A 25,132-nucleotide genomic window follows, 5' to 3' on the forward strand; every position below is an offset into this window, starting at 1 on the left:
ACCTTTGCTCGGAACGATGCGTTTTAAAGTCTTTCCTGCCGAGACCAGAAGTAGCGCTGCGGCATGGCGACCCCCATGCATAGATTGATTGCCCGTAGGCAAGCGTAAGTTTTTGCTGTTTTAAAACCGTGCGGTGAACTTTGCGGGCCACACGCGTGACGTGCGTGAACACGAGTAAACGTGGCCGCGGGCTTAAAAGTCTTCAGCTCGTGCGAGTTTGTCGTTGAAGTTGTTTCGCCGTCGTCTTGCTGTCCGCGCCAATAGTTGTCGCCAGCCGCCCGTGTTGTCTTCGTCATCTTCATCTTGTCCTTCCGTCGAACAGGGAGGCGAACAAGCAGAATGTCCGCTGTCAGAAGTGTCTGGAGATGGGCCACTGGACGTACGAGTGCACCGGGAAGAGGAAGTACCTGTACAGGCCGTCCAGGACCGCGGAGATGAAGAAGAAGCTGAGCGAAGACGTCGGTCGGGTGTCGAGCGGGACCGGGTAAGATCGTGCTCGGGAGTGAACCCGCGCCACCGGCCGTGGTTGTTGTTGTATTTCTATATTCTACTAAACTTCTGGTGGGGTTAAGGTGTAAATCCACAATTTTAAACCCAAGGTGCGAACAATCGAGTGGATAATGCAGCTTTATGCATTCGGTTGAAACGCTTATATTGATACCAAGCGTGTTGCAACGTTTTCTCTAACCAACGTTGTTTGTTTGGAGTTGTGTGAGTTCTAGCAATCTATTTGAAAGTTTGGAATAAAACTTCCGTCGGCATGTACAAATATATATATATATATATATCAGTATTTTTTTGTAGAATATTGTTAACCGCTTCTACCTTCAACATCGGAACCTGTTCCAAAATGCAATCATTTGCTTTATTGCACTCTACTGTTTACTGTGATTCTTTACTTTGTGTTTTGTTTTTAATGTTTGTCGTGTGTTTTTTTTTTTTTTTTATAAACACATTAACGACATAATGAAGTACAATGATTCGTTTTTCTAAGTACTTTCATCAAGACTCCGCCACCTACTGGTCGAATGAAATTACGACTCGAATGTTATTCTCTCGTAGACCTGGTGGGGGAGCCCTTACTGAAAAGAAACCCAAAAAGAAAAGGTAATGGAAAGTTGTCACTCACTCCCTCTTCCTTCCTGTTGACCAAGGCTGTGTCCTAGTTGAACGCTTTTGCAATTATTAATCTTTTTTTTTTCTTCTCAGGGCAAAGGATTCAAGTGATTCCAGTGGCAGCGACAGTGATTCAAACAGCTCCTCGAGCGATGACTCTTCAAGCGACTCGTCAAGCTCCTCATCTTCCTCTGAAGATAGCAGTAGTGATAGTGAGGACAGCTCCAGCTCCTCGTCTAGCAGTAGCAGCAGCAGCTCTGACTCGGACTCCTCCAGCAGCGGTAGTGCTAGCAGCAGCAGCACAGACCAAGGTCCTCCGAAGAAGAGGAAAAAGAAGAAATGAATGTTTTGGCTGATTTATTTATTTTTTTAAAAGTTCCTATGATGGTCGTGGAGGGGATGTTGCCTGAACAGTTAATCAGTAACAAACAAGACTTTTTGTCAACCTTTAACTTCATATTGTGTGCATAGAGTCTTTAAACTTCAAAAGTCATCGGTCATTAATCCTAAATCAACTGAAATTCACTGCAGAGCTATCTCAGTTAGATGACTGCTTACAGAAGCATATGACTTTAATAGAAATTTGTCACATTGTATTATCTTCTGTAAAAGTTGTGCTATGGTCTCCAAGCTATTCTTTCAGCCACTTGAATTTGTTACTCATTTTTTTACTCATTATTTTTGCATTTTCTAGTCAATAACCAAACTGTATTGGTCAGAAAGCCACACTTTTCAGAAAATTGCATCTGATTCCAGTTCAGTTTTGTTCATGTAAAGTTAATATCTGATACAATATCAAGTTTTAGTTTAAATTCTTTGTTCTTGTAATGCCGGACTGAAAATGATATCTTGCTTTAGTATCAGTCGTGTTCCTGTAAATGCTTTTTTTTTTTTTTTCTAAATTTTTTTTTCTTTTTCCAAATGGTACTGGCTACTCCATAAAAAACAGATAGTGAATTCGATGTAACAATGCTCATTACTTTTTGTGACATGGGTTGTTAAATATATCGTGTAGCAGTTCTCTTAATAAATTGTACATACTCTTTTCAGATTTGTGTGTCTTTGAGATATATGATCATTGCAAACCAATTGAAATGTATTGCCTTGTGTTTGAGTGGTAATTGTCAACGCATTTATGTAATCCCATGTAAACAAGCGGCATAATTACATTATCGTGAGACAGAAAGGCCCCAGGAACGTTTAGATGGCCAATTACCTGCCAAATATATATATATATATATATATATTGTATATTATACTTTAGAGAACATTGTGTCATGAAATGAAGGGTTGCACGTCTGATGGATATGCGGAAGATCAAATAAAAATAAAAAAATGGTGTTTCCATTACCCTGCATAAAATCACTTTTGATGACTAAAATCACATTCTCCTCATGCCATGCAGTGAAGTGACTGTTTTACTGGGTCACTGCAGACAAAGCAATGCCATCTTAATACAATTAATATATATAGTACAGGCCAAAAGTTTGGTCACACCTTCTCATTCAATGTGTTTTCTTTATTTTCATAACCATTTTCATTGGTAGATCTCACTGAAGGCATCAAAATTATGAATGAACACATGTGGAGTTATATAATTAACAAAAAGTGGAGACCTGGTCTCCACAGTCACCGGACCTGAACCCAGTCGAGATGGTTCGGGGTGAGCTGGACTGCAAAGGGGCCAACAAGTGCTAAACACCTCTGGGAACTCCTTCAAGACTGTTGGAAAACAATTTCAAAGCAGTGTGCAAAGCAGTAATCAGAGCAAAGGGCGGCTATTTTGAAGAAACTAAAATATAAAACATGTTTGCAGTTATTTCACCTTTTTTTTGTTATGTACATAACTCCACATGTGTTCATTCATAGTTTTGATGCCTTCAGTGAGAATCTACCAATGTAAATGGTGATGAAAATAAAGATATGTGTCCAAATTTTTGGCCTGTACTGTATATTACACATCGTGTACATATAGTACAGTACATATATATATATAATAGTTATATATAATAAAAATGATTTAAAAAAAATAAAAATAATAAAAATGTCGAAATGCTAACGCCGCGCTGGCCCGGGGGGGGGGACGGACGTTTGGTGCGACGTGCACGCCATCTCTCCACACGACGCGCACGAATTTTATTCCGCGTCCGCCGTCTCGGGCACGCGCAGCGGGGAACGTCACGGCCTCTCCTCGTACGGACGGAGCGTCGGTCACGTGACCGAGTTTGGGACTTGAAATCCAGCACCCAGTTGGCTGCCGCTGTCGACCCTCTTCATGTGTTCTTGGTGGTTTTGTTGGGCGAAAAACTGACAGACAAAACAATGGGACGCGCACGCCACATAACTTCGTGGCTCACGTAGGCAGGGCAGGTCGAGCCCCCTTTGACGCCGGTGTCTTTTAAAGAATTTTATTAGCGGCTGTTGACAGAATCTCCAGGCGTCAGCCGATAAACTGGGAAAAAAAGACAAAGAGAAAGGATTTCCAATAGCTAGAATGGTTTGGGCCTAGAAGAAGACCAGAGGTAAGCGGACTGAAGCCATGTTCACATTTACAATATGTCAGCAGTTCGTATACATTTTAATTTCTGTCGGATGCAAAAACGCGTAAGACGGAATTGGGGAAATAACGAAACGCCTGCGGAATTTCTTTGCACCTCAGCTCCACGATTGTCCTTTCCGACAGCGGCGCATCATAGCTCGCCAGCTAAAGCAGCTAATTGTTGCGTTAGCAAAAAATATATAATTTATTCGTAATTAAGCACAATGGAAAACGTGACGCGGAAATGTTGATTTAAAAAAAAAATAAATCTTTAGGTTGTAATCATGACCATCGTCTGCCTATTTAACGTAGCTACTGGACTGCTAACCTTGTGAAGCTAGCTGGGTCGCAGCAGCCTTGCGTGCTATGCTAGTCTTAAACGATAAAAAATGTAATAATGTATGTAACAAGCTGGCCAGTAGCTGATCTTTGTTGGGTCTTAGATTCGTATCCGAGGTAGTAATGTGCCTTGTGCTGTTTGGGGGAGGGAAATAAAAACCAGATGCTCTAATGTCCTTGTTTTCTCGTTCCACCCCACCTCTTGCTACACAAGAAACCTACCTGCTGAAGGTAGCAGCTAAGGTAGCCGGCCGCTAAGGAGCGTAGCCGGCCCTGTTCACAATTAAACCCGCGCGTGTGTGAATGCGGAGTTGGCGAAACGTGATTTGGCGTCTGGCAAACTCGGAGCTTGGCAATTCCTGGTTAGCCATTTTGTTCTTTGCCGGCCAGATGCCTGGTTCCACGGTGTGGTATGCGGGAGTTAGCTAGTTAGCTACGGAAGAGGAACGTGTTGTTCGCTTTTTGTGATATTTGGTACCTTCTTTTGACGCCCGGGTCCACCTCTTTTTCTTTGAGTACCGAAAGTAATTCTTTTTTTCTTCTGTATTTAACGCCGTAAAGCTTGTTACCAAATAATGTCACCAAGGCAATAATATGCTACCTGCCTATTTATGTCAGCAGTATCGCAGCAGGCTTTGGTCAGTTTGACGTTCGAATCGATTTTTTTAATTATTATTTATTATTATTATGTTTTTTTTTTTTTTTTTTTTTATTATTATAAAAGTAACCAAACAGAACCCTTTTCGCCGCGTGAAGCTGCCACGGGTCTTCGTAGACCCCGCGAGGTTTTCTTCACAACGCGTTACAACACAATTAAACATTATTTGTAAAAGCCCGGCTTCGCGTGGCTTTTATTAATGGCTCCTCGCAGGACCGCGGAACGTTTCTTTAACGTTTGTTTAAAAACCTGTGCGGCCGCCGGAGGCCATCTTAAGGGAGGAGGAGGGGGGAGGTCGTGGCGGTGCTGAGAGTTTAGTTTGCTGCATAATTACCCAGTTCAGTGGTGCACGGTGTCTAGTTTGCCCTCGTCATGTTTTGCTGGCACAGGCGGCGCACTTACCCAGGCGGAGAGCGAGTGACCCGCAGAGCCGAATGGGACTCGGTCACGTAACAGAGGAGCCATGGCAGGTAGCTCCATTGCAGCGGCGTTCTTTTGCGTGCGTGTGTTTGGTACTTTTTTAAAAAAAAAAAATTGAATTCAATTCAGGCGTCTTGATTGATTGATTTGTTTCTTGTTTGCACGGTGAATCCGGTGCTATGTTACATTTTCAAAAACAGGAAGTACCTCCTGTTCCTTGTAACTGTCGTTTTGAAGAAAGCCAGCTGTCTTGATTGACCTTGAAGGTAGTGATTGCGCCGATCAGAAATAAACGTAATAATTCATGTTCTGCGGAATAATATATACAGCCTGGTGGGTGAGTGTTGGCACCCCGTAATGTCGCTTTGGTGGCCAAATTTCATGAGCCTGTATCCAAGCCTGAAATGAACAAACGGGTGTCCTGAATGACTGGGATGGAGTCCAGCTTTCTGTGGCTTGTTTCATCCACACATAATGTCAAATTATTACTTCCAGCGAACATCTCTGGAAGCAGTTGTCGAGCAAGTCCGCATACTTCAGTTTATTAAAAGCACCTAATTGTTAATTTATTTTTTCTTGGTTCCTGGAATGCGTTGCTGTCATGTATATCTGTTCCATTTAATTCCATTGTTTTGTATATTTAGTGTTATGAGTGATCTTGACTGTGTGGTGTAGGAATCTCCTATAAAGTACTCTAGGTGTCGACACATGTGATGGCATTTGGACTCTACGGTCTGTTTCTATTTTTGTTTGTCCCGTAGATACGGTGTGCCCAAAAATAACATTTTAACTTTTGAAGTAGGTGCAGGCGGCAGGGTAGGGCTGGTCAAAATGGCCCCTGATCACGATTAGATTTTTCAATCAATTTTTGAATCACTATTCCTTCTGATATTGCCAAACTGAAGTCGAAGACACGGGAGATAATAAACAGTTTGTTAACGTGGAAAACCATGACTATCGCTGCCCTCCTCTGCTCAGATTTCAGCCGTTTTGCTCTTTGCTACCTTTATGCAGTGAACTACATGTCAAGTGGTACTGCAGCCGCATGTCTCCATTTAAAAGTAATAATAATGTGGTGAGCTTTTGCCGAACCGGGAGGAAGAAGTGCTCACCACTCATTCTAGCTGGGGGGGAAAAAACATTTTATTTGTACAAGCTGGTAGGTGGAGTCCACAGTACAACACACCCACTTTTTGGTCACTGACCAATGAGAATGTGGCTGCTTTTATTCTCTGGCACTGAACGATGGAGACCTTTCTTAACAACCCACCTACACTAAACTGTGTATTAGAGGTTTGAGCATTCACTGGTCTCACGATTCAATTACGATTATCAATGCCTCTATCGATGCATTGCAATCCATCCCATAATGTCCCAAAATACAAGCGTTAAGTTCTTGTACACCTGTGTGGATGCTACATTTAGCTACGTTTAGTCTGCTCTTAGCTTGTAACAGTTGTATATACTGGTAGTTCTCCTTTTAAATGCTCACCTTTCGCTCCATGCTTAACCAGAGGTTCCTACACTACACAAATCAAACCCATTACAACCTGATGCCACAAATGGCTGGTTCAGACGTCCTGAACACAGACCATTTTTCTGCTCATTGGAGAAACCTAAAGCTACGTTCAGAACAAATCATTGTGGTTTTCTAAACTCCCGGTAAGAATATAATGTTGTGTTGTAGATCACTGGATACTCAGAGACTGTTAAGATCAGCCTTTTCTCCATTCCTGCTTTGTGTCTGTGTTTTGAAGTGGCAGAAAGAACACTCACCCGCTTGGATTCTCTGGAGCCACAGTCACTACCAGCACTCCATGCTATATATATATCCCCATGTAACACATATTTACATTCAAACCGCTTATTTCCTCACACAGTTCTTTTTCACTCATAGTCTAGCATTTGTAGTGTGCACAAAGCATTAGGGCTGCAACAACGAATTGATAAAATTTGATTACTAAAAGAGTCTGCAACAAATTTCATAATCAATTTGTTGTGTCTTGTGTCACAGACATTTGATTATTAAAAAAAATAAAAATAGTTGAGCGTGGACGGAAGTGAACACATTTGGTCTTTCTCGCGCACTGATGCCTGCAGAGTTTGACGCCTCATAGACAGGGCGGAGGTAGAGGAAAGAACAAAGGGAGTGAGAGAGAGTAAGTGAGTGTCAGTGTGACCGTTTGTGAGTGTGTGCAGTGTCTGCAGTGTAGTATAGAGGACAAGTTCTGACATTCAAACATTGTATTCTATTTTATATATATATAAATTATTTATTGTTCTGGCAGCTGAGGTGGCACTATGTTTGGCAGATGTAAATCATACATGTTTTTTTTTCTATTAGTCCATTTCTTCTTTTAAAAAAAAAAAATCAGATTCTCTGATTTTAACAATAATAAAACAAATAATCGACAAATTAATTATTAAAATGATCATTAGTAGCAGCCCTACAAAGCATGCTGGTGCAGTCAATAATTTTGGGCTTTAAATGGGTTCAGGTAGTCAGACCTGTCTGGCTCGAGCCTTGTCAGGCCAAACTTTTAAGATTACAGTACTAATATAAATATACACACAAAAGATGCTAATTTATGCCATTTTTATTGTGATCGTGAAAAAGAGAGCGCTAAATTTTAGCACAGTCATTGATCAAGATCATATAATTGCCCAACACTACTGCAGGGGTTAAGAAGTCATCTGATGGAGCTGTGTAATACAGCTGGCTTCCATTTTCTGCTCAGGAGGAAGTTGATTTGGGTGAAAATTTATGTTAATGCTTTTATGTTTTGTGGGTGAAAGGCGTACTGCTAAATTCATGACTAATTGATTTGCTTCCATTTATCTAAAATATATAATATTTATTGATGTGCTTTCACAAAAATATCTAAATGCAAGACTGGCGTTCTACAAATCAGTTGGTTTATAAAGTTTTCCTGCCCTCTCATTGAAATGAGATGAGTGCGAGGACTGCTTAACAGCCAGGATGGCACAGGTCATAGTGAGCCTTGGTTCATACTCTGCTCACATATTATGGTTTCAGTCTGGCCCTTTTCCTGTTCAGGGGTGGTTTTCATTTAATTTGCCAATGCACTTTGTGCCAGTTTTTTGTGGCTTGTAAAACCTGGACAGATCCGCAATGAAATTAAGTACAAGTATGTAACAATATATTAATGCATTTAAATACAAATTAAAATTTTATTTGTCATGTACACAGTCATTGACATACTTACATAAATACATTAAGATGACTTGTTACTATTGTGTTACTACTACACAGTCCATAGATACTGATTGGAACTGGCAATCTCATTGATCAGTAGCTGTTTTCTGGCATGCACTGCAAACTTTCAATCTAAACATTACCTAGAGGAACAACCATTCAGAATGCGGATATCTGGGTCAGTCTGGCCAAATATTAAATGGGCACAGCAAAATTCATGCAAGTTCAGTCTGCATTTTTTTTGTGTGTGTAATTATATATAAATTACACACACACACAAAATGTAATTTTGGAATCCCAGCAAGCCATTGGGTGTCACCCTAAGGTGCAGTGTTAGTCTCCTGTTGTGTGGCACATGCATAAAAAGGAAAGTCTGGACAATTTCCAGACCTGGTACTCCACTTGAGTTCAAGGGAGAAACCAGCTCATGACTCTTAAAAAGTTTTCTGATGCCTCCAGTAATTACTTTCTGGGGAGTTTTCTGCATTTTCTGTTGCAGTGGAGAGTAGGGAGAGTAATGATGCTAAATTTGCAATTGGGAGATTCTCTGTAAAATGAAACCTAAATGCTAAAAAAAAAAACTTGAATATTTGCAATTTTACTTGACCTAAAACATCATTGAATTTTGCAAACACGAATGTTTTGCAGACATTTGAAACGCTGTTAGACTATTTTACGCATTTCAATGAAATTCAGAGCAAATTATCATAACTCAGACATTTAAAGTTCAGTTTATATATGTTATTGAATAGTGCATCAGGCTTAATTAAAATATTCATTCAATGCACAACATTTTAACTCTTACTACTGGCTATCATGCGTTAAACTTAAATATGTTAAACCTCTCTGCCCCGTGCCTCACATGGCAATTTTTCAAACTACATTTATGGCTTTTGTCATAACTTTACATTGAACTATCTGGTAGTAAAGCACGACTACTCCTACATACGTTAGTTATGGGGATAAATTAAGTGAACTAAAATTAACTTGTGTTATGTTGAGAATATTTCATGTCCTATTTCATGTATATTTAGCCTGTATTATTACATTATAACATTTCATATGGACCTATTTTTTTTTTTATAACATATTCAGTTACATAAAGACATATGAGCAATTTGGTTAAATGTTTAATGTCAAACCAAAACAAAATGCATCACATGCATATCAATGTATTGTCCACAAGGTTTTTGCTTTAGAATGGTCACGTTGCATCACAGTGCATTGCTGACACATCCTAGTGGTGTGTGCTGCTGTGTGAGTTACGTGACTTACTCCATTATTGTTAGTCACCTTGGTCTTTTTGAGTTTTTCTTTTTTTTTTTTTCTTTCCCCCACTCAATTTTTGTAATATAGACAAATGCTCTCACTTTTCATAAAATATATAATGAAATATTTTTTTTCACTGATTAGGAATAAATATATACTCTAATAATTGAATCTTAATAGGGTGTAAATTCCTCTTAGAATATAGGATATTTTCCCCTCTTTAATCTGTTTTCTCTTTGTCTGTTTTTTGAAGTGTAGCTTCTAGTTGAAGAGGTTGCTCCACAGCAGCAGACATAAGTGGGGGAGGAAGCCTGTTTACTAGAACAGCACTTCTGGTTGGCTGCGCCTTCCTCACAACAGTGACATCACAAAATCTGGGTGGCTTCCGAACGGCATAAAATAACATGTCCATATATGGGGGCGTCGTGGGCTGAGCCATGTTGATGTAAACGGGTATGCTGGAGATCCTGTGTCAGCTTTTTTTTTTTTTTTTTTTTTTTTTTTTTTTTTTTTTTTTTTTTCCCTTCCTTCACTGCTCTTTTTCTGTACTTTCTGTAGCATTCTCATTAATTTGTAGCTGAGGTTTTCTTTTTTTTTTTTTTTTTCTTCTTCTCCCCTTCTGCTTGTGTAGGCTCATTTGTTAGTCATGGTATTTGTGATTTTTTTTTTTTTTTTTTTTTTTTTTTTTATATTTTTGCAAATGCTTTATGTAGGCACCAGTCCAGGCTTTTTCTTCTAGAACCCCCTGCAGCCTTCATCTATTGTCCTTAGACCCTGCAATCCCCCCTCCCAACAGTCACACAGTGGTATCTTCCGCAAGTGAGCGTATCCTCCCTTCCCTAAGTCCGATTTCTCTCCACTCCAAGGAACTGCTGTGCTGCTGGTGTGAGAACAGGCGGTGGACACGGCTGCCATGTCTGGAAATGAAACTTCACAGTTAGTGTTTGGAATTGCGAAAGCGAAGCAGCGAGACTGCTGAACTTCACCTCTCTCTATGTTCCTGTGCGTCGCTGATCCTGCTTATGGCCTCGTATGTAGGGTAAGCAGCTGCCATTGGGCTAACTTCTCTGCCATGTTTTCTGTATGTAACCTGCATTGATTAATTTTCCCGAGTATAGTTTTGCGGCCTGGTTCAGTAAATCTTTACTTCCCTGATGTTTGCCTTCCATTTTCCCCATTGTTTCCTTTTTGATTGGTAAGAGGTAATGAAATGGGTGAGATATTAGTTACTCTCTGCCAAGTGATTCATGGGAATGTTGAGAGTAATAACCCATTCATTAGATCAAACACATGCCAAAATGCGCAAGAGTGTGACCAGTACACTCTTATTCCTTATTTTTTTGTGACTCCAATGATACCCATCAGTGGTGATGGTAGTCACTGTGTACCACATGATCAGTGACTACATGAATTGTTGGTCTGCTGTTACATTGACTAATACATTTATTCATCCATTAGTGACCACTAATAGGGTTCTATTTTATAGGCATGAAGTGGTTGTCATTGTTGCTATAGTAATGAGTATTTACTCAGTTGGCTGTGAAGTCCTAAATGTAATATTGAAATATTGCTGGACATGAGATACATATTCTGTGATTCATTTTATTGCCTAGAATATAAATATGCCATGCGTTTCACAGGCCTTACTAGTGGCTTTTGGTAGAGACGTGTTCTGTGCTCACAAACAGCAGTAAATCAACATTTCCCCATCTAATCCTATGTTCGTAGTGTGTCTGTCCTTCCCACAACTTCAAGACTGTGATGGGATGAGGTGTATTCAATGGCAGTAGCACCCTTTCCATCATTGCCATACTTTGTTATGCAAAGTGACTATCTATTTACCCACGTGGTCAAGGCTCGTTCTCGCCTGTACTATCAGCCTGAAACGATCAGGGAACACCCAAAGCCTTACAGATTAGGAGTGCAAGCAACTGTCCTATTTTACATCATTCTGTTCTACTCACTTTTATGTGGAGGTACTTTTAAAAGTACCATCTGCATTCATTTGTGGAATTTGTTACAAGTCATTCAATTGTAGTTGTAACAGTTTCACGTTGTGTGAAAACGAAGTTAAAATGCATATAAATGTCATGGCTCTTTACAGTCCAACAGCTGCTGCTTTCAGTGAAAGGTTTTTACATTTACATTATATTTACAGCATATATCAGACGCCCTTATCCAGAGCGACTTAGAATCAGTAGTTACAGGACAGTCCACCTCTGGAGCAACTTAGGGTTAAGTGTCTTGCTCAGGGACACAATGGTAGTAAGTGGGATTTGAACCTGGGTCTTCTGGTTCATAGGCGAGTGTGTTACCCACTAGGCTACTACCACCAAAGGAATACAGGGTTACATTAACAACATTTAAACTGTAAGCTGTCTCGGTCTATAACTGATTTCTAATGAATAGAGTTTGTGAGTAGCCCTTATATCTCACGAAGGAGCTCTGTATGTTTGTTATGATCCAATGATATGCTTTCCTGTAGCTAGTTGTTGATCTGAAATGAACACCACAGAGAAAACGGTACACATGAATGCTAGGGGCATAATGGGGATGTGACGTGACATGACTTTTCAAAGCATTGAAAAGAATTTGTTGATCAACCCTGCAATTACCCTAGTCTTTCTAATGCCTCATTATCACGGCACAGTGATTAAACATTTGTGCCAAAACAACTGGCGGAAGATCAATAATATATATATAGATCTAGAAGTTTTATATAGTCTCCAGCCTTGGAGTTTTTTTTTTGAAATGAGGCCATGGATGTAGTTAATGGTAACCTTTATTTGACTTTCTGTATAATATCAATTTCACATTTTCAACATCAAAGTTAGAAACACTGCTGTATTTTTATATGAGAAAAAATTATGGCAAGTACCTGTGGTTTTATAATGGTGCTGGACCTAGCCTATCTTGGTTCACAAAGACTGGTTCACAATCCTTTTCCTGGAGCCCCTTCCAATCACAGGAACAGGACTGGGAGCTCCTGGTTTAGGATGAAAACAGGTATCTTTCCATTTTACCAATACGATATGCCTTTGGATGCTTTGTGCTTCTTTTATTAATTTGGTAAAGAGCTCTCCTTGATAAGTTGTCGTCAAATCCAGGTCAATTCCAGTTCTATTGGCTAACTCTTCTATTTTGTTTTCTGTTGTGTTGTGCTGGAATTGAAGTGGAGTTGAGTCTATTTGGTTCTACCCCGGGTCAAAACACTGGGAGCTATTTTATTTTATTTTATTTTTCCTTCTGTGCTTAGTGACTTGTGTGTCTCTGTTGTTAGCAACATGAACCGTGAAGACCGGAATGTTCTCCGAATGAAAGAAAGAGAAAGGAGAAATCAAGAGATCCAGCAGGGAGGAGAGGCCTTTCCAGCTAGCTCCCCTCTTTTTCCTGAACCTATTAAAGTTGTAAGTTTGTTTGGTTATTCCTACTTTTTCATCTTCCTTTTAAGTTGGGTTTATTATATGGGAGGGGTGGTCCATTCTGTCTGTCACAGCATTGCCTGCACCAGATCGACCTACTTTATTCACCTGGAAACCTACTTTTTTTTTTTTTTTCCCCTCCTGTCTTTTTGAGCAATTTTGAGGGCAAATGTAGAGTGGTAAGTGCAGTTGATGTAGGGAGGCAGCATCGTGTAACTCTGGTCTTAAGCAGACTGCTTCAAAATGGCCCCTCCTCACCTAAATATCCAGCCTGCAGGCAGTTGGGGCAGATTTTGCTTTCACCACACACCACATTGGCCACTGTATCACAAGGGAGTGCTTCCCCTACACTGGGATTTCTGATTAACAGTTTTGCAGAGTAACAAGCCAGGTGATTGATCCTGCGAGGCAGTGACCCTGAGGTTCCAGGTTGTCATTTTCAGACTTCAGAGGTCAGAGCTGGTCATGCTTCATTCCATAAAAATGTCTAAAGGATGCATGTAAACGAGAATAACATATGAGTGTTTATTACATCATCCCATCTTGGGCTTTTAAGTAGTCCTTTTCTTTTCACTGCATCGAGGCACTACTTACCCGTGTGATGATAGCTAAAGAGGATTTTTTTTTGTTTGCCTCGGTCTAATCTCTTCTGCTAACCAGCTTTAAGCTGAGGTAAGTGAATGTTTACGGGGACAGCCATCCATGATGGTACATGTGGGAATGAAGTGACACACATATGAAAGGGCTACAGGTAAACACCCCCCCCACCCCCCTTATTCTGGAGCACAGGGGAACAGAAAGACATCTTAGTTTATACTTTTTAACCACCAAAGCATGTTTTCTAATGTGATATATGAGAATCAGTATAGAGTATAGAGAAGTTTAAATGTCAAGCTGCACTTTAGTATTTTAATGGCACAAAGTGTCTTTTGTGATTACACCAGAACAGTTGCATAAGCGCAATGCTACGTGCCTCTGATTTCTAGATAAACAAGCACTCTGTTGCAAATCACATGCCATGTGATTTTTTTTTTTTTTTTTGGGGGGGGGTGGCATCCATGTTCCATATCCATGTTTTTTTTTTTTTGGGGGGTCAGTTCATGGATTTGACTGACCAACAATTTTCAACACTTACTAAATATAATTATACCATGTATATTTGTTCTTTTTCTTTGTGGACCACAAGACCTTGTGCATGTAACTATCCATGTGTTTTTTTTGTTTTTTTTTTGAGTAATGCAGTTGACCTCTAGTGGAGAGTACTTGGGCTTTGTGTATTGCCCAGAGTCTGATTCCATCAGGGCAGCTGATTTTAATCTCTTGTGTGGAGAGCCCTTATCACTCACCCCAGGAGTCCTGGCCTTCTGAACGTCTTCTGTTTCTGATGACTTCAAGTATTGTTACAGCTGCAGAGGTCTTCTGGTCCAGAGCAAAACAAAGTCTTTTTGTTTCCTTTTGTTCGTTTTTTTTTTTTGTGTTTTAGGACTTTATTTTTTTCATACCCTTTTCAACGCCATCTGAAACCCTTTTTATGTGTATCCATTCATCATAAGAACGATAGCATTTCATGGTATCATGGTTTAAAATGCTCCATTCCTTCCTTCCTCTCGCCCATTGCAGTCCAGCAAAGAAGACAAGCTATCCAGTCGAATCCAGAGCATGCTGGGCAATTACGACGAGATGAAGGAGACTATCAGTGAGCCACCTATTTCCAAACTTATGATCAAAGGTTCAGGTTCTTCGTCCTCAGAGGAGAAACCTGGCCAGTCCTTGTACCCTGAACAACGTGGAGGAAGCAGCAGCAGCAGTAGTGGTCAGGCCGGCGGCAGCAACAGCAAATGGACTCCTGTTGGCCCAGCGCCCAGCACCTCCTCTTCAACTTCCTCATCTTCGCAGTCCCAGAAGCGCTCAGGCCTGCAAGGAGGTCCTGGAGGGAGCCAGAGGGGTGGAGCCAGCAGCAGCAGTGGGAGCAGCAGCAGTAGTAGCAGTAGTAGCAGCAGCAGCAGTAGCAGCTGCAGCAGCCAAAGACACGAACGAGAATACAACAGCAGCAGCAGCAACAAGAAGTCCAGCAAGCACAGCTCGGAGCACTCAAAGTCCCACACATCTAGCCCAGCCAAAGGCTCCATGGGCCCAGGTCACTCTAGGTCTATGGGCTCAGAGACTCAAGGCAAAGAGCGCTACCGACCCAAATCGCCCCGCGAGAGGGAGCCCAGCTGGGACTCTCCTTCTCGAGTTCACACGTCCTCCTTCCCCAGCGGCCAGCACTCCAGCCAGACCTTTCCTCCGTCGCTCATGAGCAAGCCGGGCTCCATGCTTCAGAAACCCACTGCCTACGTCAGGCCTATGGACGGGCAAGAGACTGTTGAGCCCAAAGCCTCCATAGACGTGTACACCGGCCAGTCGCATAGCAGCAGTATGGGGGAAATGAAGTCCAATGGCAAAGCCTCACTCACCAAGCTCAAAATCCCTACACAGCCTGTAGAGCATCATCCTGGACATACTGTAAGATCACATACACATGATTTGTGCATTTGGTACAACATCTTAAAAGAAACTGTCCTATTGGTTTATTTATTCGTCTTTATTTGTTACAGGGATCCATGTCTGGAGATGCAAGCTGTGTTGATGAGATTTTAAAGGTTAGTTGTTTGAAAATGAGTTTACAAACTTTTACAAAAAAATCTTTTTTTGTAAAGAGAGTTTTCCCCCAACCTGAGTGTTTTGTGCCCCCCCAACCTCTACTGCAGGAAATGACTCAGTCGTGGCCCCCCCCACTGACTGCCATTCACACTCCCTGCAAAACGGAGCCTTCGAAGTTTCCGTTCCCCACGAAGGTTGGTGCCAAAGACTCATGTGATTTTGACTAGAACTGCAAAGAATGACTAATCTTACCGTGAGCTTATATAACTGTCTGTCTGAATATTTTAACAGTCCATGTCTTTATAAATTTAGCATTAGTCATGGCTCCTTTTTTTTTTGTGTTCATTTACTACTGTCTGTAAATGCAGTATTTAATGTGCCAACCCAGTCTGTGTATAAACTCTTGGTAATTATTTCTAGGACACACAACACTCAAGTTTTAACAGTGGAGGACATGGGAGTAAGTAATAACATCACATGGACCAGTGGATTTTGATCATATCTGTTAGATCATATTCTTTTTATACTTCCTCTCAATTCTCCTTCTGGGTCCACATTGTTCTCTTTCAGAAAGAGGCATTACAGGAAAAAGCTCCTCCAGTACTCCTGCACCCAAAGATGGAGAAAATACGTAAGGGCTCTAACTCAGCCCGCTCAATAATAAGTTGTCAGCATTTTTTTTTAAAGAATGTTTAGAACTTTGCTGATGTTTAACTTCTTGTGTATGAATTTAGCAGGCTGGAGGACGATTTGAAACTCAGTAGCAGTGAAGACAGTGATGCTGAGCAGGACCCAGCCAAGCCTGCCTCGCGGAGTGCCCCTCAGAGGTAACCTGCACAGCTGGCCTCTTTTTAAATAAAATAACTGAATGCAAATTTTTTTGTGGTTGTGTGGTCTTACGAATGCACAGATTTTGCTGTCTTTATATCAACATTGTAAAGACATTTACATCAAGTTGTATCCATGCTGTATGTGCAATAGTTTTGCTTGTTTATTTATTTATTTATTTATTTGTTGTTTTTCTGTCCCACAGTCAGGTGCCGGAGGTGGTGGATAACTCTCGTGAAGACTCCAGTAGCCATACGGGTTCAGAGAGCAGCTCTGCATCAGACAGTGAGAGTGAGAGTAGCTCTACAGACAGCGAGACCAATGAGCAGCCTCGACCTGCCTCGCCTGAGGTATTACACCCATTCTGGAATAGATTACTTTGGTTGGATGTTAATCAGTTGAACCTTAGGGAGATGGGATTCTACATAGGCTTATGTATCCGCTAGTCATTTAATTTCTTTGTTGCGCTCTTTCTGGGTATCTTTAATAATACATATTTTTCACCCTCATGCAGCCAGAGCAGCCTACCGCAAATAAGTGGCAGCTGGACAACTGGTTCAAAGTCAGCAGAGTCCCCAAGTTTTCTCCAGCCTCTCCTGTAGATGGCAACAATGTGCCCACCAAGAACAGAAAAGAGGGCAGAGAAACAGGTTCAGGTCGTGTCTACAGTGGTCAGAGTGGGTCAAAAGACACAGGCACCCCTACACCAGGCAGAGACCTTCGGGCAGCCCAGAAGGGCTCAGAGGGCAGTAGAGGACGACAGAAGTCTCCAGCCCAGAGCGAGGGGAATGCAGGGCAGCGTAGGACTGTAGGTAAAAAACAGCCTAAAAAGTCAGAGAAGCCTCCAGTTGTGGAAGAACCCAAGGGGGGGCTGAAAGTGGAGAGCGAGACCCCTCAGGACATTCCCACACCACGAAACAAAGCCCCCATCAAAGGCCCCCGGAAGCTGAATCCTCGGAAGGAGCCCAAGTCCTCCCCCAGACAGGCCCCTGACAAGCGCAAGACCAAGGCACCCACCAAAACCTCCCGTGAGAAGTCCCGCGAGTTTGTGGACTCTTCCTCCTCTGACTCAGAAGGCAATGAGAGTGTCCCGTCCTCGTCACAGACACCCAAGTATGCAGAGGGCATCGGGACTCCACTGTTGACCCCACCGGGAGAGGAGCTCCTATCACCAATTAGCGAGCTGGAGGATCGGTATCCCACCAGGCTCCTGGTGACTATAGACCTGACCTTGCTGTCACGGGTGCCTGGGCGTCTTTATGAAGATCTGGAGCAGGTGAAAACTGAGCGGGATGGCACTGCCGACCGAGACGGGAAAGAACTCCAAAAGCAGACCATTGAGAGGGTGTCCACCAAAGCAAAGAGGAAGCACAAGGTACAGAATATATGGTGGTGCAGAATGTAGTCTGATCCTCTGATGACGACTAGAGTAGTTTGATCTGATAAAGGCCTAGGATTTCCTAATATTTTATGACTGCAACTAGTCATTATTGCCTTTTATTACATTGTATAACCATGTTGCATCATATTTATTTCTGGGCTGAGCGATTTCTGCTCTGTTTGAATTCCAGCTGGGATTGCCTTACCCTGTATCCTAAACTTAACCAATGTGCTCTCAGTGGTTAACAGTGCACACATTGTGGTTGTTTCAGGTTTAACAGTGACACATGAATATCCAATAATGACCGTGGGCTGTAACAATGTATTTAAGTGATTTTGGTTTGGTCTTGTTCGTTTTTTTTTTTTGTTTGTTTTTTTTTTGTTTTTTGTTTTGTTTCCGTTTTGTTCAGGTGAAGCATTTGGGTTATTAAGTTGAAAAGACATTCGGTACACACACACACACGTGGTCATTTTGTTTCATCTTGACTTGAATAAAGATTAAAACAGATCCATAAACAAATCAAACCTCAACAGACCTTATCAATTACTTCACACTCATCTGTCTGTATGTACCATTGTGCCAAAATGTTCAATTTTGACTCGAGTGGTGTTTTCTTGTTTAGAATGATGATGAGGGTCTGAAGCCTGAGAACAAGAAATCAAGACTGGAAGAGAAGCCTTCATCTCATCACAAGTCCAGCAACAAAGAGTAAGTTATTAAAGTGGAGGCTTTCCAAGGGGCCAAATGCTGATTTTAGAGGGATTCCAGTGTAACGGGATTTGTACAAAACTGACCTGATGCCACACAGCTAAATTCAATGTAAAAATAATTCTCTCCACTGAATTGACCTCTGTGGGATAGTGTCTATTCTTAGTTTATATTAGCTTTTTAATGGAATATATTAAAATGGAATATATTTTTAAATATATTAAAAATATTTTTTTTAATATACTGTATTTGTTTTTTGACATTGTATTGTTTGAGAAGTTATATTTTATGGTTTTAAAACTAAGTCAACGTAGAGAGAACCTAATTTATTGATTTAAAAATATATCTTGCTTATAACAGCTCGAAGAGAGTTTTGGAGAAGGACAAGGAATCCATCCCTTCCCCCTCTTTGCCTGCACTTCAGCGGACGCCCAAGGCTGAGCACCCAAGCCGCAAACGCACAGCCAGCCAGTCGTCAACTTCCCTGTCCAGCGGAGCCAGTAGTGGCAAAGAGGGTGGGCACAGCACCAAGAATGGCTCTGCTTCCAAGCACAGGAAGAGTGAAGACAAACAGAGCAGGAGCACCAGGGAGGGGAAGGTATGTCTGCATGTGAGACTAGCATTGAATTCCATTGTGAGAAATCAGATGCAACATTTGACCTTATCAGCAGTATGCAAGACACTCATTTAGTCATTAGTTCATGCGCATTCAGGAGAGAAGGCATAAACAACAAATAATGATTAAGTCTGTCATTTAAGTGTAGTTTCATTGTGTCTTTGTTACAGCACTTTAGGAACTGATGTTACCTAACACTACTGGGTCAGTTAAAGTAGATCATGTCACCACCTGTCCTACCTGCCTGTTTTATTAAAAATACATTTATGTTATTTAGCAAATAGATCACGTTGCTCTCTGTGCGTCACCCATGGTGAAGTAGTTTCCAGTGCATTTATATTAGGGCAGCACCGTTCATCACCAAAAACTCTTCATAATCTTAATCAAATGGGTATAAGTGATATTCTGGCTTCAAGTTCCTCAAAGGCTCTCATTAGATTTTTATACCAAAATATATAGCACTACTAAAACAAAATATCATTACATTTCTTCTTGTGTTCATATCTCCAAAACATTTTCTATTTTACATTTTCTATCTTTTCTTTGTAGGATAAAGCTTCAAAGCTGAGCGATAACCAACTGGCAGTACAGCCGCTGACATCTGATGGGCCAAAGTCCGCACGATCCAGGCTCATCTTTGAGGATCGGTATGGAAATACACCATTCTCTTCTTTTCTTTTTAGTGGTTCTGTCTAGTTCTCCTCGCAGTCTTTTGTCTGGTCCAGTTTTCTCTGGGGGACAAATACTAATATGCTCACTTTGCAGGGTCCATTCTGCTGATCACTACTTGCAGGAAGCCAAGAAGCTGAAACATAATGCTGATGCACTGGTAAGAGAGCGTGGCACTGTGATGCCTTAATGGGTGGTTGTATTATCCAGGACTAGGGGTCCACAACTCCAGCTGGCACCCCTGTTGTCAGGTCACGGCCATCTCTTTAGGGTGCAGATTCTAAAGAGCATTAAAAACTGTGTTGCAAAGATTGTGGCCAGTCAATGCAAGTCACTTGCACCAGCTCAGCAGTTTTGACACCCATCAATTTTAACACTTTATTGTTTGAACTTAAAATTAGTTTGCTGTTCTTTGCTGATAAAACGTCAAGCATGAAAGGTGAAATACTGCAATCTGGTTTCATGGCTGCTCCCTTCCCCCTTTCCTAAACAGATGGACCGGTTTGAGAAGGCAGTTTACTACCTCGATGCTGTGGTATCTTTTATTGAGTGTGGAAATGCTTTGGAGAAGAGTGCACAAGAGGCCAAGTCCCCTTTCCCTATGTATGCTGAGACTGTTGAGCTCATCAAGTAAGACCATGTTTTATCTTTTTATTAATCTTTTTATCTGTTTGTCTCTGTTTGTGAGTGTGGGTGTGTGGTCCTCAACCCTCACACCATCTGTCTATTATTTCCCCCCAAATCTCCTATCATATAAATGTCATGCAATTTGAAAAGAATTTTCCAGCTCTTACGAAGATTTATGAAATAAACTAGTGCTGCATGATTAATCTAATCGCAATCGTAATCACGATGTCAGTCTGTGCGATTACATGAACGCAAAAAGCTGCGATTTAGTACATGGATTGGATCGGCAACATATCCGATCCATTCTCTCCTTTGCGAGCTGACTGAAGTCTCACTTCAGTCGGATGTGACGTGTTTGGTCACATGACTTTCGATTCGGAGACGTATGGTCAGACACCGCATGACGCGCTGCATCGTACGTCAATGTCGCCACCATATTGCGATAGGCTCTGCTGTGGCGTGAAGCATGTACATGTCTATGGAGAGAAGTGCATAAAAATGCCTCACTCTTGTGCTGCTTGGGGCTGTACAAACCGCTGTACACTCCAAACCAGATCCCGGGGGATTACATTTCATAGGTAAGGCTGGACAGTTGTTTTGAATATATTTGGCCATTAGAAAATCCCGTTTTATAAGTCTTAACCTTAGCTAAAGTTACGAAGGTATGCTAAGTCAGCCTCCAAACAACATTTTGGCTAAACATAGGCATTAACTATTTAGACTGTTCTTAGCTGTTTAGTTAACTTTTTTTCTCAAACTATAAAGAAATTCACCTCAGTTTACAAATCTTAACCTTAGCTAAGCTAGCAAAGCTATGCATCCCTGTGTTCAAGTCAGCCTCCAAACAACGTTTTGGTTAAACGTAAGAACTATAATACGGGATTTTATAATGGCCAAATATAATCAAAACAGTTGTTTAGCCTTACCAGGGTTTGTCGTTCGACAAACACTGGGCATTTCAGGTTGTTAGAAGTAGTTTGTATGTTTCACTTTGAAATTAAACATATCACTATTAGTATGTGACTTTTCATTGCTATACAAGCAAGTGTCCTTTATCACATCGCAATCGCATATCGCAATATTGATCTCAATAATCGCAATATGTCTTTTTCCCCAAATCGTGCAGCCCTAAAATAAACATATAAAGTTATGGAAAAGTCATTGAAATCTGACTGAAAATGTATAACGAAGTACATAGTTCATGTAAGACTGCGTGAGAAACATTTAAAAACCAGCACTGGTTTATAGTATTTTTGCTAGCTTTACGAAGTGAACCACATCACATGGTATTGAATGCTTTGCTTCCATATTCCAGCATCTCTGCAGCCGGGTGACTCCTTTTGTAATGTAAATTACAGCTGAGCTGATGATCTATGCCCAGATATGATGTAGCCCATTTTACTTTAGCTCGGGCTTGTGTGAACTTTGTCATATCCAATATTACCAAGATTCTGGTCAGTGTTGTAAGGATGTCATTATTTATTTATTTGTTTTTTGCCCAGAAATTTGGTCTCAGACACATGGTCATGACTATTTGCGTTAATCATTGAAAAGTCATGGAAATTCTTTTGTAAAAATGTGTAGGAACCTTGTCCTATGATTATTTTGAGGCTGATGTTCAGTTATTGATGTTATTAATATTTGTTCAAATTTGTTCTTTTAAGGTACACTATGAAATTAAAGAGCTACATGGCGCCAGATGCTACATCTGCCGACAAAAGGCTAGCTGTTCTCTGGTGGGTGAAAATTACACATTTACTTGGGTATATATCTCTTTCATATAGTCCTAGTAATTTCTGAATTTTATTTATTTTACTCTTAGTTTGAGGTGCCAGTCACTTCTATACCTGCGACTATTCAAACTGAGGAAAGAAAGCGCACTGAAGTACTCCAAAACACTCACGGAACACTTGAAGGTATCATTTCCGAACGAACAACAAACTGAACGAGTTTTTTTTTTTCTGTGTGCCTCAACCTGAATGACTGGTTATCTTTCTTTCTTAGAATTCTCTAAGTAATACGCAGGCCCCCTCTCCTGGAATGGGAAAGTAAGTGAATGCTCTGTACTTTGCGTACTTTATAGTGATTTCTACTGTCTTAATAGTAAAAGCACATCGCCATCTGCACACCTAATCCGACTGTCTATTACTCGTACCTCCTCTAGCAAAGGCGCAGGCATGCCTTCTCCTGTGTCTCCTAAGCTGTCTCCGGGCAGCGCAGGCAGCTACTCCTCAAGCAGCTCCAACCCCAGCAGCTCGTCCTCAGTCACCATCCCACAGCGCATCCACCAGATGGCCGCCAGCTATGTTCAGGTCACCTCCAACTTCCTGTATGCCACAGAGGTGTGGGACCAGGCAGAGCAGTTGGCCAGGGAGCAAAGAGGTACCTTGGTTTGAACTAACTCCTTGTTAAAATGTAATTAGAAGCACATATTATGGGCTAGTTTTACATATGAATGCACAGAGTTTATAATTAAATATATTTAAAGGATTTAATCTAAGAGTAGCAGGGTATTTTTTTCATGTATACAGGTGAGAATTCAACATTTGGTTTGCCAGGTCATAGTTTTATTGTATTTTCACTACGATGGTGCTGACTCTTTTAGATAATTTTCCAGAGTATTTTGACTAAAAGGGAAAACTATAATTGTTTGCTCCCAGTCAGTACAATACACAAAATTATGGATTTATTTGTGGGCTGAGAAACGATTTGTGAATTTGCAGTTCAATTTAAACATGTTCTGATTGTGTCAGTGAAGCTTTATTGATGCGTTATCCTCCACCCCCAAACCCCCCCTCTTCTTTCCACAGAGTTCTTTACGGAGCTGGAAAAGATGATGGGGCCACTGATCTTTAACACCAGCAGTATGACTGAGCTGGTGCGCTACACAAGGCAAGGCCTGCACTGGCTGCGGCTGGACGCCAAGCTCATCCCTTAAGACCCCAGTGTCTTTAGACCCACACAAACACTTCTATCAATCTGCCTCAGACATATCTGTGACACTGTGCTCATTCTTCTGCACCATCTTGCCAAAAATACATGTAATAATAATAATAACACAGAATCATGTGCTAACATGAACTTTCAGCCACCATGTGATTTCATTAGGGAGACAGGATTTCCCCGCTCATTGTCAACAGTGCGCTCCTGTCATTTGTTTTTGTTTAGAATAATGTAAGACAATGACAAAGCCATTATTTTTTTAATGTATGAATTTTAGTACACTTTCTTAAGTAAGGTGTAAATATAAGTTGGCTCTTTGGCTTTTTATTTTCTTTCTTTATTTTATTTTATTTTTAACCAAAGTACCTCCCACTAACCAAAGGTGCTTTACAGTAAGGTTTGTCCTTTTATATTTTGTTTTGTGCCTTGTGTTTGATACAGGAAAACAGCACACCTTTTTTTTTTTTTTTTTTTTTTTTTTTTTTAATTATTATTATTTTAATGTCTTATTTGCACACCCCTTTTTGACCATTTTAATGCTTCCCTATTCATGCAAACAGTTTGGTATGATTGTGGATAACATACCACAATGAAAAGGAGCTTCCTTTTTTTTTTTTTTTTTTGGTCCTTCCCTGTCTTGTTGTGCAACAAGACTGTAGCTAGCTAATGAGTTCAACAATTTCTTATGTGGCTCCACAGATTAAAATGTATCCTTTTAAAGTAGTTAAAGGAACAACACTTTTTACTGCAGGTTTTTAAGCATTGCTATTATTTTTAAATGATTAATATTCAAAAACAAGGTTCAAAAACATTGTGGTATCTGGGCTGAGGTTGTGCATGATGTATTTTTGTAAAGGGAGAGCAGGGTGTGTAGGATATTGATAATTGTGACCTTTAACATGTTGATCTACATTTTGTTCATCAGGAGTAAACCTACTAAAGGGTCTGTGCACTTGCGTTTTAAGTCTTAAAACTTTTGGATACTTAAATGTAGCATGCATAGGCGCTCTTTTTAGCCATAGCTTGTGTTGTCTAAAGCACAGGAGGTTTTTTATTTTATTTTATTTTATATATATATATAAAACTGGCCCAAAAATCTATTTTATTTATATGCATAGAGCTTGCTTTGGCCGATCAGTGGTTTTTGAAGGGTGGGGCAAAAAAGGCTTGGAACAGGGTTTGAATTAGCTGAAAATGTAATGTATTTCTATTGTAAATTGAACAAAATTGTATTTAAATATTTAATGTTGATCATGGTGTTTCCATCATAGCATCTGTCTTTTGTGTATTAAATCATTTAAAGGAAAAGTCCTCTATGGAATATATTTATGGTATACACTATAGATATTTACATTTTATATGGTATGTATATTTCAAACTGAGGTTATTTTAGAAGGGAATAAAACTGCCTCCTCCTTATCCTGTTAGCATTGCAACTGGGGAATTGTAGTCATAGGTGACTACATAGGGTTTTTTTTTTTTTTTTTTTTTTCTCCAAGGATTTTTAAAATCCTGGTTAAAAACACAGATCTGTCGGTACCGAACCATTTGGTTGATGCCTGATTGGATATGTTGCTCACACAGAACTCTGTACTGTATGTATGCAGGAAGTAGTTGCATCTCCACAGCTTGCACTAGCTATTGCAATGTGTATTTGAAACTGGTTCCATGGTTTGTTTGTTTATTCCTGCACTTCTTGTTGATGAAGGAAACGTCTATGCAGTTTTTCCTCCCTGC

At 40.6% G+C, this 25,132-nt stretch overlaps 2 protein-coding genes across 8 annotated transcripts; both read left to right on the forward strand.

Annotated features, from left to right (window-relative positions):
• Nucleotides 1-28: 28 nt before the first annotated feature.
• On the forward strand, nt 29-2,017 carry zcchc10 (zinc finger, CCHC domain containing 10). Of its 2 annotated transcripts, none has more exons than XM_028982696.1 (4): nt 29-104; nt 323-484; nt 995-1,107; nt 1,210-2,017. In XM_028982696.1, the coding sequence occupies exons 1-4, from the start codon at nt 64-66 to the stop codon at nt 1,470-1,472; spliced, it is 579 nt and encodes a 192-aa protein (XP_028838529.1). In that variant the 5' UTR covers nt 29-63; the 3' UTR covers nt 1,473-2,017. The 2 variants fall into 2 exon arrangements, with proteins under 2 accessions (XP_028838529.1, XP_028838530.1); XM_028982697.1 differs by having other exon boundaries at nt 1,063-1,107; nt 1,210-2,016.
• Nucleotides 2,018-3,241: 1,224 nt separating this feature from the next.
• aff4 (AF4/FMR2 family, member 4) lies at nt 3,242-23,844 on the forward strand. Of its 6 annotated transcripts, XM_028982688.1 has the most exons (22): nt 3,243-3,638; nt 9,817-10,011; nt 10,425-10,597; nt 12,839-12,965; nt 14,601-15,485; nt 15,578-15,622; nt 15,731-15,817; nt 16,044-16,083; nt 16,194-16,254; nt 16,358-16,450; nt 16,657-16,801; nt 16,966-17,826; nt 18,455-18,540; nt 18,901-19,138; nt 19,706-19,803; nt 19,922-19,985; nt 20,319-20,455; nt 22,117-22,188; nt 22,275-22,368; nt 22,457-22,500; nt 22,617-22,834; nt 23,263-23,844. In XM_028982688.1, exons 3-22 carry the CDS (start codon nt 10,581-10,583, stop codon nt 23,388-23,390), a joined length of 3,540 nt encoding a protein of 1,179 aa, XP_028838521.1. In that variant the 5' UTR covers nt 3,243-3,638; nt 9,817-10,011; nt 10,425-10,580; the 3' UTR covers nt 23,391-23,844. The 6 variants fall into 6 exon arrangements, with proteins under 6 accessions (XP_028838527.1, XP_028838521.1, XP_028838522.1 ...); XM_028982689.1 differs by lacking the exon at nt 9,817-10,011; XM_028982690.1 differs by lacking the exons at nt 9,817-10,011; nt 10,425-10,597.
• The last annotated feature ends 1,288 nt before the right edge of the window (nt 23,845-25,132 follow it).

This window comes from Denticeps clupeoides, chromosome 6 (genome assembly GCF_900700375.1).
Source record: "Denticeps clupeoides chromosome 6, fDenClu1.1, whole genome shotgun sequence".
Lineage (NCBI taxonomy): Eukaryota > Metazoa > Chordata > Actinopteri > Clupeiformes > Denticipitidae > Denticeps > Denticeps clupeoides.

Excerpts from the sequence above, each read along its gene's own strand:
- zcchc10 (XM_028982696.1), top strand. The coding sequence starts at position 64 with ATGGCGACCCCCATGCATAGATTGATTGCCCGTAGGCAAGC. Across the intron at positions 485-994 it reads CGGGTGTCGAGCGGGACCGG|TACTTTCATCAAGACTCCGC; the intron begins GTAAGATCGTGC and ends CGTTTTTCTAAG. Across the intron at positions 1,108-1,209 it reads AAGAAACCCAAAAAGAAAAG|GGCAAAGGATTCAAGTGATT; the intron begins GTAATGGAAAGT and ends TTTTCTTCTCAG.
- aff4 (XM_028982688.1), top strand. Across the intron at positions 16,451-16,656 it reads TCGCGGAGTGCCCCTCAGAG|TCAGGTGCCGGAGGTGGTGG; the intron begins GTAACCTGCACA and ends TCTGTCCCACAG. Across the intron at positions 19,804-19,921 it reads AGGCTCATCTTTGAGGATCG|GGTCCATTCTGCTGATCACT; the intron begins GTATGGAAATAC and ends CTCACTTTGCAG.